Source organism: Somniosus microcephalus, chromosome 9 (assembly GCF_052327205.1).
Source record: "Somniosus microcephalus isolate GS21.2 chromosome 9, FLI_Smic_1.0, whole genome shotgun sequence".
Taxonomy (NCBI): domain Eukaryota; kingdom Metazoa; phylum Chordata; class Chondrichthyes; order Squaliformes; family Somniosidae; genus Somniosus; species Somniosus microcephalus.
The window spans coordinates 245,982,562-246,000,702 of NC_140995.1; the positions used below are offsets into that span (position 1 = coordinate 245,982,562).

At 56.0% G+C, this 18,141-nt stretch overlaps 1 protein-coding gene across 1 annotated transcript in view; it reads left to right on the forward strand.

Annotated features, from left to right (window-relative positions):
• The first annotated feature begins 2,905 nt into the window (after nt 1-2,905).
• Nucleotides 2,906-18,141, forward strand: part of LOC147113191 (dynein regulatory complex subunit 5-like) — a 53,253-nt gene continuing 38,017 nt past the window's right edge. Inside the window, 2 exon segments of the mRNA XM_085998104.1 lie at nt 2,906-3,052; nt 9,389-9,626. Coding sequence (XP_085854230.1) covers nt 9,467-9,626 — 160 coding nt within the window. The 5' untranslated portion in view covers nt 2,906-3,052; nt 9,389-9,466.

Here is an 18,141-nt window from a genome sequence, read left to right on the forward strand (position 1 = left end):
ACTAGCAGAGGCATGCTCCAGTTCTTAGTCAATAAAAGCCTACTTCTATAAGTTCAACTCGTAGTCTTTGGTGTTGTTGATAGTGCATCAGCGGGACCTTATCGAAGGCCTTCTGAAAGTCCAGATACACCACATCCACTGGTTCTCCCTTATCTGTTTTACCAGTTCCATCCTCAAAAAATTCCAGTAGATTAGTCAAGCACAATTTACCTTTTGTGAATCCATGTTGACTTTGTCTGATCCTGTCATTGTTTTCCAAGTGCTCTGCTATTACATCTTTTATAATGGATTCTAGCATTTTCCCCACTACCCATGTCAGGCTTACCGGTCTGTAATTCCCCATTTTCTCTCTACCACCTTTTTTGAATAGTAGGGTAACATTAGCTACCCTCCAATCCATGGGTACTGTTGCAGATTACATCGAATGTTGGAAGATGATCAGCAATGCATCTACTATTTCTAGGGCCACTTCCTTAAGTACCCTAGGATGTAGATGAACAGGCCCTGGGGATTTATCGGCCTTCAGTCCCATCAATTTCCCTAACACCATTTCCCTACAAATACTGATTTCTTTCAGTTCCTCCCTTTCATCAGACCCTATGTTCCCTGGCATCTCTGGGAGGTTATTTGTGTCCCCCTTTGTGAAGACAGAACCAAAATATGTATTTAGTTGGTCTGCCATTTCTTTGTTCCCCATTATAAATTCCCCTGATTCTGACTGCAAGGGACCTATGCTTGACTTCACCAATCTTTTTCTCTTCACATATCTATAAAAGCTTTTACAGTCAGTTTTTATGTTCCATGCAAGCTTACTCTCATATTCTATTTTCCCCTTCTTAATTAGTCCCTTTGTCCTCCTTTGTTGAATCCTAAACTGCTCCCAATCCTCAGGATTATTGCTTTTTCTGGCCAATTTATATGTCCTCTCCTTGGATCTTATGCTATCCCTAATTTCCCTTGTTAGCCACGGTTGAGTCACCTTTTTTGTTTTATTTTTATGCCAAACTGGGATGAACAAATTCTGTAGTTCATCCATGCGGTCTTTGAATGTTTGCCATTGCCTATCCACTGTCAACCCTTTGAGTGACATTCCCCAATCAATCCTACCCAACTTGCGCCTCAGACCATCGTAGTTTCCTTTATTTAAATTTAGGACCCTAGTCTCTAAGTCAACCACTTCATTCTCCATCTTAATGAAGAATTCAATCATATTATGATCGCTCTGACCCAAGGGGCCTCGTACAACCAAATTGCTAATTAATCCTTTCTCGTTACATAATACCCAGTCTAAGATGACCTGATCTCTGGTTGGTTCCTCGATATATTGGTCCAGGAAACCATCCCGTATATATAGAATAACAGAAACCCGGTGATTGACAGTGAGGGTGGGCGGGGCTATCAGTGAGGGTGGGCGGGGCTATGAGTGAGGGTGGGCGGGGCTATCGCTGAGGGTGGGCGGGGCTTTCGCTGAGGATGGGCGTGGCTATCGGTGAGGGCGGGCGGGGCTATGGGTGAGGGCGGGCGGGGCTATCGGCGAGGGTGGGCGGGGCTATCGGTGAGGGTGGGCGGGGCTATCAGTGAGGGTGGGTGGGGCTATCAGTGAGGGCGGGCGGGGCTATCGCTGAGGGTGGGCGGGGCTATCGGTGAGGGCGGGCGGGGCTATCGGTGAGGGCGGGCGGGGCTATCGGTGAGGGCGGGCGGGGCTATCGGTGAGGGTGGGCGGGGCTATTGGTGTTGGCGGGCGGGGCTATCGGTGAGGGTGGGCGGGGCTATCGGTGAGGGTGGGCGGGGCTATCGGTGAGGGTGGGCGTGGCTATCGGTGAGGGCGGGCGGGGCTATCGGTGAGGGTGGGCGGGGCTATCGGTGTTGGCGGGCGGGGCTATCGGTGAGGGCGGGCGGGGCTATCGGTGAGGGTGGGCGGGGCTATCGGTGAGGGTGGGCGGGGCTATCGGTGAGGGTGGGCGGGGCTATCGGTGAGGGTGGGCGGGGCTATCGGTGAGGGTGGGCGGGGCTATCGGTGAGGGTGGGCGGAGCTATCGGTGAGGGTGTGCGGGGCTGTCGGTGAGGGCGGGCGGGGCTATCGGTGAGGGTGGGCGGAGCTATCAGTGAGGGTGGGCGGGGCTATCGCTGAGGGTGGGCGGGGCTATCAGTGTGGGCGGGCGGGGCTATCGGTGAGGGTGGGCGGGGCTATCGCTGAGGGTGGGCGGGGCTATCAGTGTGGGCGGGCGGGGCTATCGCTGAGGGTGGGCGGGGCTATCGGTGAGGGTGGGTGGGGCTATCGCTGAGGGTGGGCGGGGCTATCAGTGAGGGTGGGCGGGGCTATCAGTGTGGGCGGGCGGGGCTATCGGTGAGGGTGGGCGGGGCTATCGGTGTTGGCGGGCGGGGCTATCGGTGAGGGCGGGCGGGGCTATCGGTGAGGGTGGGCGGGGCTATCGGTGAGGGTGGGCGGGGCTATCGGTGAGGGTGGGCGGGGCTATCGGTGAGGGTGGGCGGAGCTATCGGTGAGTGTGGGCGGGGCTATCGGTGAGGGTGGGCGGGGCTATCGGTGAGGGCGGGCGGGGCTATCGGTGAGGGTGGGCGGGGCTATCGGTGAGGGTGGGCGGGGCTATCGCTGAGGGTGGGCGGGGCTATCTGTGAGGGTGGGCGGAGCTATCGGTGAGGGTGGGCGGAGCTATCGGTGAGGGTGGGCGGGGCTATCGGTGAGGGTGGGCGGGGCTATCGGTGAGGGTGGGCGGGGCTATCAGTGAGGGTGGGCGGGGCTATGGGTGAAGGGTGGGCGGGACTATCGCTGAGGGTGGGCGGGGCTATCGCTGAGGGTGGGCGGGGCTATCGCTGAGGGTGGGCGGGGCTATCGGCGAGGGTGGGCGGGGCTATCGGCGAGGGTGGGCGGGGCTATCACCGATGGGTTTTTTGATGGTTTTCCCGTTGCCCTAAGAAGGTCTCCATGGGAACCGTTCGATACTTCCGGCCATTCCCGGAAGTGCCCGCGGAGAGTGTTGCCCTGAGCAACGGCAACAGAGGCCTCGTCTCCACAGAGCGAGTCTGAGGAGAGGTTAGAGAGACTGACAGGAGGGGCTGGGGTCAGAGAGAGAGAGACTGACAGGAGGAGCTGGGGTCAGAGAGAGAGAGACTGACAGGAGGAGCTGGGGTCAGAGAGAGAGAGACTGACAGGAGGGGCTGGGGTCAGAGAGAGAGAGACTGACAGGAGGGGCTGGGGTCAGAGAGAGAGAGACTGACAGGAGGGGCTGGGGTCAGAGAGAGAGAGACTGACAGGAGGAGCTGGGGTCAGAGAGAGAGACTGACAGGAGGGGCTGGGGTCAGAGAGAGAGAGAGACTGACAGGAGGGGCTGGGGTCAGAGAGAGAGAGACTGACAGGAGGGGCTGGGGTCAGAGAGAGAGAGACTGACAGGAGGAGCTGGGGTCAGAGAGAGAGAGAGACTGACAGGAGGGGCTGGGGTCAGAGAGAGAGAGACTGACAGGAGGGGCTGGGGTCAGAGAGAGAGAGAGCCAGGAGGGGCTGGGGTCAGAGAGAGAGAGACTGACAGGAGGGGCTGGGGTCAGAGAGAGAGACTGACAGGAGGGGCTGGGGTCAGAGAGAGAGAGAGCCAGGAGGGGCTGTGGTCAGAGAGAGAGAGACTGACAGGAGGGGCTGGGGTCAGAGAGAGAGAGAGACTGACAGGAGGGGCTGGGGTCAGAGAGAGAGGGACTGACAGGAGGAGCTGGGGTCAGAGAGAGAGAGACTGACAGGAGGGGCTGGGGTCAGAGAGAGAGAGACTGACAGGAGGGGCTGGGGTCAGAGAGAGAGAGACTGACAGGAGGAGCTGGGGTCAGAGAGAGAGAGACTGACAGGAGGAGCTGGGGTCAGAGAGAGAGAGACTGACAGGAGGGGCTGGGGTCAGAGAGAGAGAGACTGACAGGAGGGGCTGGGGTCAGAGAGAGAGACTGACAGGAGGGGCTGGGGTCAGAGAGAGAGACTGACAGGAGGGGCTGGGGTCAGAGAGAGAGAGAGACTGACAGGAGGGGCTGGGGTCAGAGAGAGAGAGAGACTGACAGGAGGGGCTGGGGTCAGAGAGAGAGAGACTGACAGGAGGGGCTGGGGTCAGAGAGAGAGAGACTGACAGGAGGGGCTGGGGTCAGAGAGAGAGAGACTGACAGGAGGAGCTGGGGTCAGAGAGAGAGGGACTGACAGGAGGAGCTGGGGTCAGAGAGAGAGAGACTGACAGGAGGAGCTGGGGTCAGAGAGAGAGGGACTGACAGGAGGGGCTGGGGGCAGAGAGAGAGACTGACAGGAGGGGCTGGGGGCAGAGAGAGAGACTGACAGGAGGGGCTGGGGCCAGAGAGAGAGACTGACAGGAGGGGCTGGGGTCAGAGAGAGAGACTGACAGGAGGGGCTGGGGCCAGAGAGAGAGAGAGACTGACGGGAGGGGCTGGGGTCAGAGAGAGAGACTGACAGGAGGGGCTGGGGTCAGAGAGAGAGAGACTGACAGGAGGGGCTGGGGTCAGAGAGAGAGAGAGACTGACAGGAGGGGCTGGGGTCAGAGAGAGAGAGAGACTGACAGGAGGGGCTGGGGTCAGAGAGCGAGAGGGACTGACAGGAGGGGCTGGGGTCAGAGAGAGAGAGACTGACAGGAGGGGCTGGGGTCAGAGAGAGAGAGACTGACAGGAGGGGCTGGGGTCAGAGAGAGAGAGAGACTGACAGGAGGGGCTGGGGTCAGAGAGAGAGAGAGACTGACAGGAGGGGCTGGGGTCAGAGAGAGAGAGAGACTGACAGGAGGGGCTGGGGCCAGAGAGAGAGAGACTGACAGGAGGGGCTGGGGTCAGAGAGAGAGAGACTGACAGGAGGGGCTGGGGTCAGAGAGAGAGAGACTGACTGGAGGGGCTGGGGTCAGAGAGAGAGAGAGACTGACAGGAGGGGCTGGGGTCAGAGAGAGAGACTGACAGGAGGGGCTGGGGTCAGAGAGAGAGAGAGACTGACAAGAGGGGCCTGGGGTCAGAGAGAGAGACTGACAGGAGGGGCTGGGGTCAGAGAGAGAGAGACTGACAGGAGGGGCTGGGGTCAGAGAGAGAGAGACTGACAGGAGGGGCTGGGGTCAGAGAGAGAGAGACTGACAGGAGGGGCTGGGGTCAGAGAGAGAGAGAGACTGACAGGAGGGGCTGGGGTCAGAGAGAGAGAGACTGACAGGAGGGGCTGGGGTCAGAGAGAGAGAGACTGACAGGAGGGGCTGGGGTCAGAGAGAGAGAGAGACTGACAGGAGGGGCTGGGGTCAGAGAGAGAGAGAGACTGACAGGAGGGGCTGGGGTCAGAGAGAGAGAGACTGACAGGAGGGGCTGGGGTCAGAGAGAGAGGGACTGACAGGAGGAGCTGGGGTCAGAGAGAGAGAGACTGACAGGAGGGGCTGGGGTCAGAGAGAGAGAGACTGACAGGAGGGGCTGGGGTCAGAGAGAGAGAGACTGACAGGAGGGGCTGGGGTCAGAGAGAGAGGGACTGACAGGAGGGGCTGGGGTCAGAGAGAGAGAGACTGACAGGAGGGGCTGGGGTCAGAGAGAGAGAGACTGACAGGAGGGGCTGGGGTCAGAGAGAGAGAGACTGACAGGAGGGGCTGGGGTCAGAGAGAGAGAGACTGACAGGAGGGGCTGGGGTCAGAGAGAGAGAGACTGACAGGAGGGGCTGGGGTCAGAGAGAGAGAGACTGACAGGAGGGGCTGGGGTCAGAGAGAGAGAGACTGACAGGAGGGGCTGGGGTCAGAGAGAGAGAGACTGACAGGAGGGGCTGGGGTCAGAGAGAGAGAGAGACTGACAGGAGGGGCTGGGGTCAGAGAGAGAGAGAGACTGACGGGAGGGGCTGGGGTCAGAGAGAGAGAGACTGACAGGAGGGGCTGGGGTCAGAGAGAGAGAGACTGACAGGAGGGGCTGGGGTCAGAGAGAGAGAGACTGACAGGAGGGGCTGGGGTCAGAGAGAGAGAGACTGACAGGAGGGGCTGGGGTCAGAGAGAGAGGGACTGACAGGAGGAGCTGGGGTCAGAGAGAGAGAGACTGACAGGAGGGGCTGGGGTCAGACAGAGAGAGACTGACAGGAGGGGCTGGGGTCAGAGAGAGAGAGACTGACAGGAGGGGCTGGGGTCAGAGAGAGAGGGACTGACAGGAGGGGCTGGGGTCAGAGAGAGAGAGACTGACAGGAGGGGCTGGGGTCAGAGAGAGAGAGACTGACAGGAGGGGCTGGGGTCAGAGAGAGAGAGACTGACAGGAGGGGCTGGGGTCAGAGAGAGAGAGACTGACAGGAGGGGCTGGGGTCAGAGAGAGAGAGACTGACAGGAGGGGCTGGGGTCAGAGAGAGAGAGACTGACAGGAGGGGCTGGGGTCAGAGAGAGAGAGACTGACAGGAGGGGCTGGGGTCAGAGAGAGAGAGACTGACAGGAGGGGCTGGGGTCAGAGAGAGAGAGAGACTGACAGGAGGGGCTGGGGTCAGAGAGAGAGAGAGACTGACAGGGAGGGGCTGGGGTCAGAGAGAGAGAGACTGACAGGAGGGGCTGGGGTCAGAGAGAGAGAGAGCCAGGAGGGGCTGGGGTCAGAGAGAGAGAGACTGACAGGAGGGGCTGGGGTCAGAGAGAGAGAGACTGACAGGAGGGGCTGGGGTCAGAGAGAGAGAGACTGACAGGAGGGGCTGGGGTCAGAGAGAGAGAGACTGACAGGAGGAGCTGGGGTCAGAGAGAGAGAGAGACTGACAGGAGGGGCTGGGGTCAGAGAGAGAGAGAGAGACTGACAGGAGGGGCTGGGGTCAGAGAGAGAGAGACTGACAGGAGGGGCTGGGGTCAGAGAGAGAGAGACTGACAGGAGGGGCTGGGGTCAGAGAGAGAGAGACTGACAGGAGGGGCTGGGGTCAGAGAGAGAGAGACTGACAGGAGGGGCTGGGGTCAGAGAGAGAGAGAGACTGACAGGAGGGGCTGGGGTCAGAGAGAGAGAGAGACTGACGGGAGGGGCTGGGGTCAGAGAGAGAGAGACTGACAGGAGGGGCTGGGGTCAGAGAGAGAGAGAGCCAGGAGGGGCTGGGGTCAGAGAGAGAGAGACTGACAGGAGGGGCTGGGGTCAGAGAGAGAGAGACTGACAGGAGGGGCTGGGGTCAGAGAGAGAGAGACTGACAGGAGGGGCTGGGGTCAGAGAGAGAGAGACTGACAGGAGGAGCTGGGGTCAGAGAGAGAGAGAGACTGACAGGAGGGGCTGGGGTCAGAGAGAGAGAGAGACTGACAGGAGGGGCTGGGGTCAGAGAGAGAGAGACTGACAGGAGGGGCTGGGGTCAGAGAGAGAGACTGACAGGAGGGGCTGGGGTCAGAGAGAGAGAGACTGACAGGAGGGGCTGGGGTCAGAGAGAGAGAGAGACTGACAGGAGGAGCTGGGGTCAGAGAGAGAGGGACTGACAGGAGGGGCTGGGGTCAGAGAGAGAGAGACTGACAGGAGGGGCTGGGGTCAGAGAGAGAGAGAGACTGACAGGAGGGGCTGGGGTCAGAGAGAGAGAGACTGACAGGAGGAGCTGGGGTCAGAGAGAGAGAGAGACTGACAGGAGGGGCTGGGGTCAGAGAGAGAGAGAGACTGACAGGAGGGGCTGGGGTCAGAGAGAGAGAGACTGACAGGAGGAGCTGGGGTCAGAGAGAGAGAGAGAGACTGACAGGAGGGGCTGGGGTCAGAGAGAGAGAGACTGACAGGAGGGGCTGGGGTCAGAGAGAGAGAGAGCCAGGAGGGGCTGGGGTCAGAGAGAGAGAGACTGACAGGAGGGGCTGGGGTCAGAGAGAGAGACTGACAGGAGGGGCTGGGGTCAGAGAGAGAGAGACTGACAGGAGGGGCTGGGGTCAGAGAGAGAGAGACTGACAGGAGGGGCTGGGGTCAGAGAGAGAGACTGACAGGAGGGGCTGGGGTCAGAGAGAGAGAGACTGACAGGAGGGGCTGGGGTCAGAGAGAGAGACTGACAGGAGGGGCTGGGGTCAGAGAGAGAGAGCCAGGAGGGGCTGGGGTCAGAGAGAGAGACTGACAGGAGGGGCTGGGGTCAGAGAGAGAGAGAGCCAGGAGGGGCTGGGGTCAGAGAGAGAGAGACTGACAGGAGGGGCTGGGGTCAGAGACAGAGAGACTGACAGGAGGGGCTGGGGTCAGAGAGAGAGACTGACAGGAGGGGCTGGGGTCAGAGAGAGAGACTGACAGGAGGGGCTGGGGTCAGAGAGAGAGAGAGCCAGGAGGGGCTGGGGTTGTTCCAGGTCACTGTGCTGTGACGCGAGCTGTACAGTGTGACCCTGGACACTGGGAGAGGAGCCTCCCTCTGCTGATTCCTATCTATGTCACTTCACAGATGACATGTGCAGTGACAGTTTCGGTTGGAAGAATGCGCAGAGGCAGTATAAACAAAATGCTACCATTTTAAAGCGAGTGCAGGAACAGAGAGACCTGGGGGTGTATGTACACAAATATTTGAAGGTGGCAGGTCAAGTTGAGAAGGCTGCTAAAAAAGCATATGGGATCTTTGGCTTTATTAACACGGGAACACAGTACAAAAGCTGGGAAGGTGTGCTAAACCTTTAAAAAGCACTGGTTGAGCCTTAGCCAGAGTGTTGTGTTCAGGTCTGGGCACCATACTTTCAGAAGCTTAGCTTTAAAGCATCCCCGTGGTCGAATAGCCTGGTGATGCTTACACATGACAGAATGGGCATTAGAGGTTGCCCTCGACTGCAAACCCAGACAGCAGCCATGGGCAGTGTTTGTAGGACACGGAGCTGGGGCAAAGCACCCACAGAAGCTGCAAAGCTCTGGTTGTTTTTCTTAGCTAAATAGGAGCCAATAGTGCTGTGTAGTGAGGGACCACAGAAACCTGTATCTCACCCCATTTCAATATCAACAACTTGTATTTATATAGCGCCTTTAACATAGTAAAACGTCCCAGGGCGCTGCACAGGAGCGTTATCATAGAAAATTTGACACCGATCCACATGAGATATTAGGACAGGTGACCAAAAGCCTGGTCAAAGAGGTCGGTTTTAAGGAGCGCCTTAAAGGAGGAGAGAGAGGGAGAGAGGCGGAGAGGTTTAGGGAGGGAATTCCAGAGCTTAGGGCCTCGGCAGCTGAAGGCACGGCCGCCAATGGTGGAGCGATTATAATCCGGGATGTTTAAGAGGCCAGAATTGGAGGAGCGCAGATATCTCGGGAGGTTGTAGAGCTGGTGGAGGTTACAGAGATTGGGAAGGGTGAGGCCATGGAGGGATTTGAAAACAAAGATGAGAATTGTGAAATGGAATCATTGCCGGACTGGGAGCCAATGTTGGTCAGCAAGCTCGGGGGTGATGGGTGAACAGGACTTGGTGTGACTGCACTTTGTGCCTCCTTTCCTCTAACTGTGCTTTATGCTTTGCAGCTTGTTATTCTCACACAAAGGCTTCAGACCTCCCCCGCAGACCCAAGAGTTTAAACTCCCTGGGTTAAGATTGCAGAGATGAATGTCAATCCTTGGATCACCAAGTTTTCCGGCCCAAATCCAGCAGCCGATCCCAGGAGGATGAGGAGGATCATCGCGGAGGATCCCGAGTGGTCGCTGGCCACTGTCCCCCTGCTTTCCGACCTCTGCATCAACCACATCGTGAAGAACTTTGCCGGTGAGTGGGTGTCAAACACTGCCGACAGTGCCGGGCATAACAGGAGGCTCCCCGAGCTGTAAATTGGAGCACAGGGAGTGCGGGAGGCTCCCCGTCACTCCCCGAGCACTGAGTGTGGGAGGCTCCCCGTCACTCCCCGAGCACTGAGTGCGGGAGGCTCCCCGTCACTCCCCGAGCACTGAGTGCGGGAGGCTCCCCGTCACTCCCCGAGCACCGAGTGCGGGAGGCTCCCCGTCACTCCCCGAGCACCGAGTGCGGGAGGCTCCCCGTCACTCCCCGAGCACCGAGTGCGGGAGGCTCCCCGTCACTCCCCGAGCACCGAGTGCGGGAGGCTCCCCGTCACTCCCCGAGCACCGAGTGCGGGAGGCTCCCCGTCACTCCCCGAGCACCGAGTGCGGGAGGCTCCCCGTCACTCCCCGAGCACCGAGTGCGGGAGGCTCCCCGTCACTCCCCGAGCACCGAGTGCGGGAGGCTCCCCGTCACTCCCCGAGCACCGAGTGCGGGAGGCTCCCCGTCACTCCCCGAGCACCGAGTGCGGGAGGCTCCCCGTCACTCCCCGAGCACCGAGTGCGGGAGGCTCCCCGTCACTCCCCGAGCACCGAGTGCGGGAGACTCCCCGAGCACTGAGTGCGGGAGGCTCCCCGTCACTCCCCGAGCACTGAGTGCGGGAGGCTCCCCGTCACTCCCCGAGCACTGAGTGCGGGAGGCTCCCCGTCACTCCCCGAGCACTGAGTGCGGGAGGCTCCCCGTCACTCCCCGAGCACTGAGTGCGGGAGGCTCCCCGTCACTCCCCGAGCACTGAGTGCGGGAGGCTCCCCGTCACTCCCCGAGCACTGAGCGCGGGAGGCTCCCCGTCACTCCCCGAGCACTGAGCGCGGGAGGCTCCCCGTCACTCCCCGAGCACTGAGCGCGGGAGGCTCCCCGTCACTCCCCGAGCACTGAGCGCGGGAGGCTCCCCGTCACTCCCCGAGCACTGAGCGCGGGAGGCTCCCCGTCACTCCCCGAGCACTGAGCGCGGGAGGCTCCCCGTCACTCCCCGAGCACTGAGCGCGGGAGGCTCCCCGTCACTCCCCGAGCACTGAGCGCGGGAGGCTCCCCGTCACTCCCCGAGCACTGAGCGCGGGAGGCTCCCCGTCACTCCCCGAGCACTGAGCGCGGGAGGCTCCCCGTCACTCCCCGAGCACTGAGCGCGGGAGGCTCCCCGTCACTCCCCGAGCCGGAGCACTGAGTGCGGGAGGCTCCCCGTCACTCCCCGAGCCGGAGCACTGAGTGCGGGAGGCTCCCCGTCACTCCCCGAGCACTGAGTGCGGGAGGCTCCCCGTCACTCCCCGAGCACTGAGTGCGGGAGGCTCCCTGTCACTCCCCGAGCACTGAGTGCGGGAGGCTCCCTGTCACTCCCCGAGCACTGAGTGCGGGAGGCTCCCTGTCACTCCCTGAGTGCGGGAGGCTCCTCGTCACTCCCCGAGCCGGCAATTGGAGCACAGGGAGTGCGGGAGGCCCCCCGTCACTCCCCAAGCCGGTAGCAGTGAGGCTGTGTCCAGCGGCCGTCTTTTGAGGGAGTGGCATTCTCCCCACCTCCAAAGTCTCTGTCACTCGGCATCTCTGACCAATAGCAGGGGCCATAGTTGTTTGCCCCAACCTCATAGCCAATGGTGCTTTGTCTACAAGAGGGCGTACGGAGGAAAAGAAAGACTAGCATTTCTACAGCGCCTTTCACAATCGCAGGACGTCCTAAAGCGCTTTACAGCCAATGAAGTACTTTTTTGAAGTGTGGTCACTGTTTCAATGTAGGAAACGTGGCAGCCAATTTGCGCACAGCAAACTCCCACAAACAGCATTGGGATAATGAGCAGATCACCTATTTCAGTGATGTTGGTTGAGGGATAAAGATTGGGCAAGGCACTGGGGAGAAGGCCCCTGCTCCTCTTCGAATAGAGGGAGATATCAGTACACTGACTGGGGTCTCTCAGTCCCTCTCTCTCTCTCAGATATCAGTACACTGACTGGGGTCTTTCAGTCCCTCTCTCTCTCAGATATCAGTACGCTGACTGGGGTCTCTCAGTCCCTCTCTCTCTCAGATATCAGTACACTGACTGGGGTCTCTCAGTCCCTCTCTCTCTCAGATATCAGTACACTGACTGGGGTCTCTCAGTCCCTCTCTCTCTCAGATATCAGTACACTGACTGGGGTCTCTCAGTCCCTCTCTCAGATATCAGTACACTGACTGGGGTCTTTCAGTCAATTCAATTCAATTCAATTCAAATCGCTTTATTGGCATGATAAGGTACATCTTATGTTGCCAAAGCATCAAAATACATTTATGGTTGAACACATAAACGCAGTTCTATTCATACAGTGTATAAACAGGTATATCCCTGAGTGTATAAATATACATTCGCATTATTTATATATATTCTTTTCTTAGTTTACTGGTTGTCCCTCTGTTCATGGCAAGCTGTAACATAGTGTGCCGCCAGTGCTACACAGCTTCTCTCCTCCCCCAGTAGGTATGGGAGTTTTTGGTTGTCATTCAGATTTCTGAATTCAGGGCATATTTGTGAGAATTTTTGGTAGAAATTCTCCCTGATGCCCTGATATTTTCCACAGGCTGTGAGGAAGTGCATCTCTGTCTCCACTACTCCCTGACTGCAGTGAGAGCATATCCTGTCCTCTCTTGGCAGCCTGGTCTGCCTTTTTCGATCGCTAGGCTATGTTCGCTAAGTCTGTACCTTGTCAAGGTTTTTCTCAGTTTGTTATCCTTTACCATGGTCAGGTAATCAGCTATGTTGTATTGTCTGTTTAGGGCCAAGTAGCAATTGAGTTTGCTTTGGGTTTTTGTTGTTTCTGCCCAATATGTCAGATATTTTTCCTTTTGCTTAGCGACGATTGTGTTGGGTCGAATTCTTTGTGTTACGCTGTCACTGTCCTGGGGCTGGTTATTGTTAGTAGTGTTAGTAGTTACTTCACTGAGTCCCAGGACTAGTTGACTGAGGGTATTCTTCTTTATGGTCAGCTCTTGGCATTTCAGGGCGTCGTAGTGATAGCATTGGGGGTTGCTCATTTGTAGGTGATTCCAAAATTTGGTGGCTCTTTTTTGGATAGTGATTATTAATGGATATTGGCCTAGTTCCGCCCTGCATGCATTGTTTACTGTTTTCCTTTGAGTCCGGAGGATACTTTTACAGAATTCTGCATGTAGGATCTCAATTGGGTGTTTGTCCCATTTTGCAAATTCTTGTTGTGTTAGCGGTCCCCATACCTCACTGCCATAGAGTGCAATTGGTTCAATTACTGATTTGAAAATTTTTAGCCAAATGCTAATTGGGATTTCTATTTGGATTGATTTTTTAATGGCATAGAAAGCCCTTCTTGCTTTCTCTTTCAGTTCATTCACAGCCAGTTTGAAGTTTCCCGTAGAACTGATTTTTAAGCCCAAGTATGTGTAGTTAGTGGTTTGTTCAATTTTGGTTGTTCCTAGTGTGAAATTTATTTTGGGTCCCTGATGTTTGGATCTTTGCTGGAACACAAGGACTTTGGTTTTTTGGGGATTTATTGTCAGGGCCCAAGTCTGGCAGTACGACTCCAGCAGGTCCAGGTTCTGCTGTAGACCCTCCTTAGTTGGTGATAGCAGAACCAGGTCGTCTGCATAGAGGAGGAATTTAACCTTGGATTCATATAGGGTGAGGCCGGGTGCTGTAGATTGTTCAAGTAGTTTTGCCAATTCATTTATGTAAATATTAAAGAGTGTCGGTGAGATTGGCAAGCCCTGCGTCACCCCCCCCCGCCCCTGTGGGAAGTATTTTGTTTCTTTGTCTCCAATTTTAACTGCACATTTGTTGTTTGTATACATTGATTTAATTACATCATATGTTTTTCCCCCTACCCCGCTTTCGATAAGTTTCAGGAATAAACCATCATGCCAGATGGAGTCGAAAGCCTTCTGGAAATCTATAAAGCATGCGTAGATTTTGCTTTTGTTATGGTGAACGTGTTTGTCAATTAGGGTCTGTAGGGTGAAGATATGATCTGATGTTCTATAGTTTGGCAGGAATCCAATTTGGCTTTTACTCAAGACATTGTGCTCCTCAAGGAAGTTTATAAGTCTTTTGTTTATGATGCTACAGAATACCTTCCCCAGGTTACTGTTTACACAGATGCCTCGATAGTTATTTGGGTCGACTTTGTCCCCACTTTTGTATATGGGCGTTATGAGTCCTTTGTTCCAGATATCAGGGAAGTAACCGACACTCAGAACCAAGTTGAAGAGTTTTAGGATAGCCAGTTTCATTTTGTCGTCTGTGTGTTTAATCATCTCGTTTAGCATGCCGTCTGTCCCACAAGCTTTTCCTGGTCGCAGGTCCTTGAGTTTTTCAAAAAGTTCTTTTTCTGTTATTATGGAGTCTAGCGGGTTGTGGTTATCTTTTATGGCCATTTCTAGCTTTTCCAGTTTTTTGCATATTTGGTGTTGCTCTGGCCTAAGTGTGTTTTTCTGGTATAATTTTTCAAAGTGGTTTATCCATGTGTCCCCATTTTGAATGGCCAATTCGTCGTGTTGTTTTTTGTGTAGTGTATTCAAGTTGTCCCAGAAACAATTGGAATCAATGGATTCCTCCATGGAGCTGAGTGTATTCTTAATATATTGCTCTTTTTTGGTTCTGAGTGTGTTTCTGTATTGTGTTAGTGTCTGACAATAAGTAAGGCATAATTCCTCGTTTTCTGGATGTCTGTGTTTTTGGTTTGATATTTTTCTAAGTTTTTTCCTCATGTTATGGCAATCTGGGTCAAACTATTTTTCATAGTTTTTTGTTTTGGGTTTGTTCTTGCGAGCTTTCAAGTTTGCACTTGTTGCCAAATTATCAAAAATATTGTTTAGGTTATTTACTGCCCGGTTTACGCCTTCTTTATTGTGAGTGTATATGCGACTGGGGTCTTTCAGTCCCTCTCTCTCTCAGATATCAGTACACTGACTGGGGTCTCTCAGTCCCTCTCTCTCTCAGATATCAGTACACTGACTGGGGTCTCTCAGTCCCTCTCTCAGATATCAGTACACTGACTGGTGTCCCTCAGTCCCTCTCTCTCAGGGAGATACCTATACACTGACTGGTTTCACTCAGTCCCTTTCTCACAGAACGATATCTGTGCACTGACTGGTGCCTCTCATTCCCCTCTTTCTCGGAGATATCTGTACACTGATTGGCATCTCTCAGTCCCTCTCCCTCTGAGATTCCTGTACACTGGTGTCCCTCAGTCCCTCTCTCACAGGGAGATATCTGTACAGTGACTGGTGTCCCTCAGTCCCCTCTCTCTCGGAGATATCTGTACACTGACTGGTGTCCCTCAGTCACCTCTCTCAGGGAGATATCTGTACACTGACTAGTTTCGCTCAGTCCCTCTCTCACAGGGTGATATCTGCACACTGCCTGGTGTGTCTCAGTCCCTCTCCCACAGGGAGCTATCTGTACACTGACTGGGGTCTCTGAGTCCCTCTCCCTCTCTCAGATATCTGTACACTGACTGGGGTCTCTCAGTCCCTCTCCCTCCCTGAGATATCTGTACACTGACTGGTGTCTCTCAGTCCCTCTCCCTCTCTCGGAGATATCTGTACACTGACTGGGGTCTCTCAGTCCCTCTCCCTCTCTCGGAGATATCTGTACACTGACTGGGGTCTCTCAGTCCCTCTCCCTCTCTCGGAGATATCTGTACACTGACTGGGGTCTCTCAGTCCCTCTCCCTCCCTGAGATATGTATACACTGACTGGGGTCTCTGAGTCCCTCTCCCTCAGGGAGATATCTATACACTGACTGGGGTCTCTGAGTCCCTCTCCCTCAGGGAGATATCTGTACACTGACTGGTGTCCCTCAGTCCCTCTCCCTCAGGGAGATATCTGTACACTGACTGGGGTCTCTCAGTGATGCGCTATCAATTACTCATAAAAGACTGAGAGTTAAGAGAGTAACTAAAGGCTTTTATTAACAAAAGAATGAAGGTCTGCCTCGAGTGGTCGACCGGTCCAGAAATACAAAGGGCTGGGGAGCAGTCACCTTTATACTAGGACTTGTGGGAGGAGTCAGCCGAGGCATGTCCAGGCATGTACACAGTGGAATACAAACAGTGGTTTACCACATTCACCCCTTGTTTAAAATTGAGTCCGGCGGGGTGAAGTGTATTAAAAGTTAGTGTATTGGAGTCTCTCCGGAGGTCTTGTCTGCCGCTGTGATCGGCGTGGCGACGGCAGGGGTAGTGGAGCTTCCGGCGTCGAGTCCTGCGTGGGCTGTGGCACAGGCGTGTCGTCCTCGTAGATGTCGAGCGGGTCGCGGGGCCCAGGCCTGCCGTCTGCTGGGGCTGGATATCGGATCGTGGGGGGGGGTGGTAGTGAGTAGTGGGTTACTGCGGCCCCCGAGGGTGCAAGGTCTCTTATGGAGACTGTGTCCTCCCGCCCGTCCGGGTATGCAATGTAAGCATACTGGGGGTTGGCGTGGAGGAGGTCGACCCTCTCGACCAGGGGGTCCGTTTTATGGGTCCTCACGTGCCTTCTCAGTAGGACCGGCCCTGGGGACGTCAGCCATGGCGGTAGCGATGTCCCCGATGTGGACTTCCTTGGGAAGACAAACATTTTCTCATGAGGGGTGGCGTTAGTGGCAGTGCAGAGCAGTGACCGAATAGAGTGGAGCGCATCGGGGAGCACATCCTGCCAGCGGGAGGTTGGAAGGCCCCTAGACTTTAAGGCTAGCAGGGCGGCCTTCCAAACTGTCGCATTTTCTCTTTCCACCTGTCCGTTCCCCCGGGGGTTGTAACTGGTGGTCCTGCTTGTGGCAATACCCCTAGTTAGCAGGTACTGACGGAGTTCGTCGCTCATAAACGATGAGCCCCAGTCGCTATGGATATAGCTGGGGAAACCGAACAGGGTGAAGAGGTCGTTCAGACATTTAATGACCGTGGCACTGGTCATGTCCGGGCAGGGGATGGCGAACGGGAAACGGGAGTACTCATCAATAATATTGAGGAAGTACACATTGCGGTCGGAGGAGGGGAGAGGCCCTTTAAAATCGACGCTCAGGCGCTCGAAGGGGCGAGTGGCTTTTATCAGGTGGGCCCTGTCTGGTCTATAAAAGTGCGGTTTGCACTCAGCGCAGACTTGGCAGTTCCTGGTCATGGTCCTGACCTCCTCAATAGAGTAAGGCAGGTTGCGGGCCTTGATGAAGTGGAAGAACCTGGTGACCCCCGGGTGGCAGAGGTCATTGTGGAGGGCCCGCAGTCTATCGATCTGCGCGCTGGCGCAGGTGCCACGCGATAGCGCATCCGGGGGTTCATTGAGCTTCCCGGGCCGGTACAAGATCTCGTAATTGTAGGTGGAAAGTTCGATTCTCCACCTCAAGATCTTGTCATTTTTGATTTTGCCCCTCTGCTTGTTGTTAAACATGAAAGCAACTGAACGTTGGTCAGTGAGCAGGGTAAATCGTTTTCCGGCCAGGTAGTGCCTCCAATGACGCACAGCCTCCACAATCGCCTGGGCCTCCTTCTCAACAGCGGAGTGTCTGGTCTCCGGGCCTTGGAGGGTTCGTGAAAAGAAGGCCACGGGTCTCCCCGCCTGATTGAGGGTAGCGGCCAGGGCAAAGTCAGACGCATCGCTTTCCACCTGGAAGGGGATGGATTCGTCCACTGCGTGCATGGTGGCTTTGGCAATGTCTTCCTTGATACGGTGGAAGGCTAAGCGGGCCTCTGCCGTCAAGGGAAAAGAGGTGGACTTGATCAGCGGATGGGCCTTGTCCGCATAGTAGGGGACCCACTGGGCATAATAGGAGAAAAACCCTAGGCACCTCTTCAGGGCCTTGAGGCAGTGGGGCAGTGGGAGTTCCATAAGGGGACGCATCCGGTCGGGGTCGGGGCCGATGACTCCGTGTTCCACAACACAGCCAAGGATGGCGAGGCGGTTTGTGCGGAATATGCACTTCTCCTTGTTATATGTCAGGTTCAGGAGTTGGGCGGTGCGGAGGAATTTTTCGAGGTTTGCGTCATGGTCCTGCAAGTCACGGCCGCAGATGGTCACATTGTCCAGATATGGGAAAGTGGCCTGCAACGCATTTTGATCCACCATCCGGTCCATCTCCCTTTGGAAGACGGAGACCCCGTTGGTGACGCCAAAGGGAACCCTAAGGAAGTGGTAGAGGCGGCCGTTTGCCTCAAAGGCAGTATACTGGCGGTCCTCAGGGCGGATAGGGAGCTGGTGGTACGCTGATTTCAGGTCAATGGTCGAGAAGACGCGGTACTGCGCGATCTGGTTGACCATATCAGCTATGCGGGGGAGTGGGTAGGCGTCCAGCAGGGTGTAGCGATTTATTGTCTGGCTGTAGTCGATGACCAGGCGCTGCTTCTCGCCGGTCTTAACGACCACAACCTGGGCTCGCCAGGGGCTGGTGCTGCCCTCAATAATCCCTTCCTTCAGGAGCCGCTCCACTTCGGTTTTAATGAAAACCCTGTCCCCGGCACTGTATCGCCTGCTCTTTGTGGCGATGG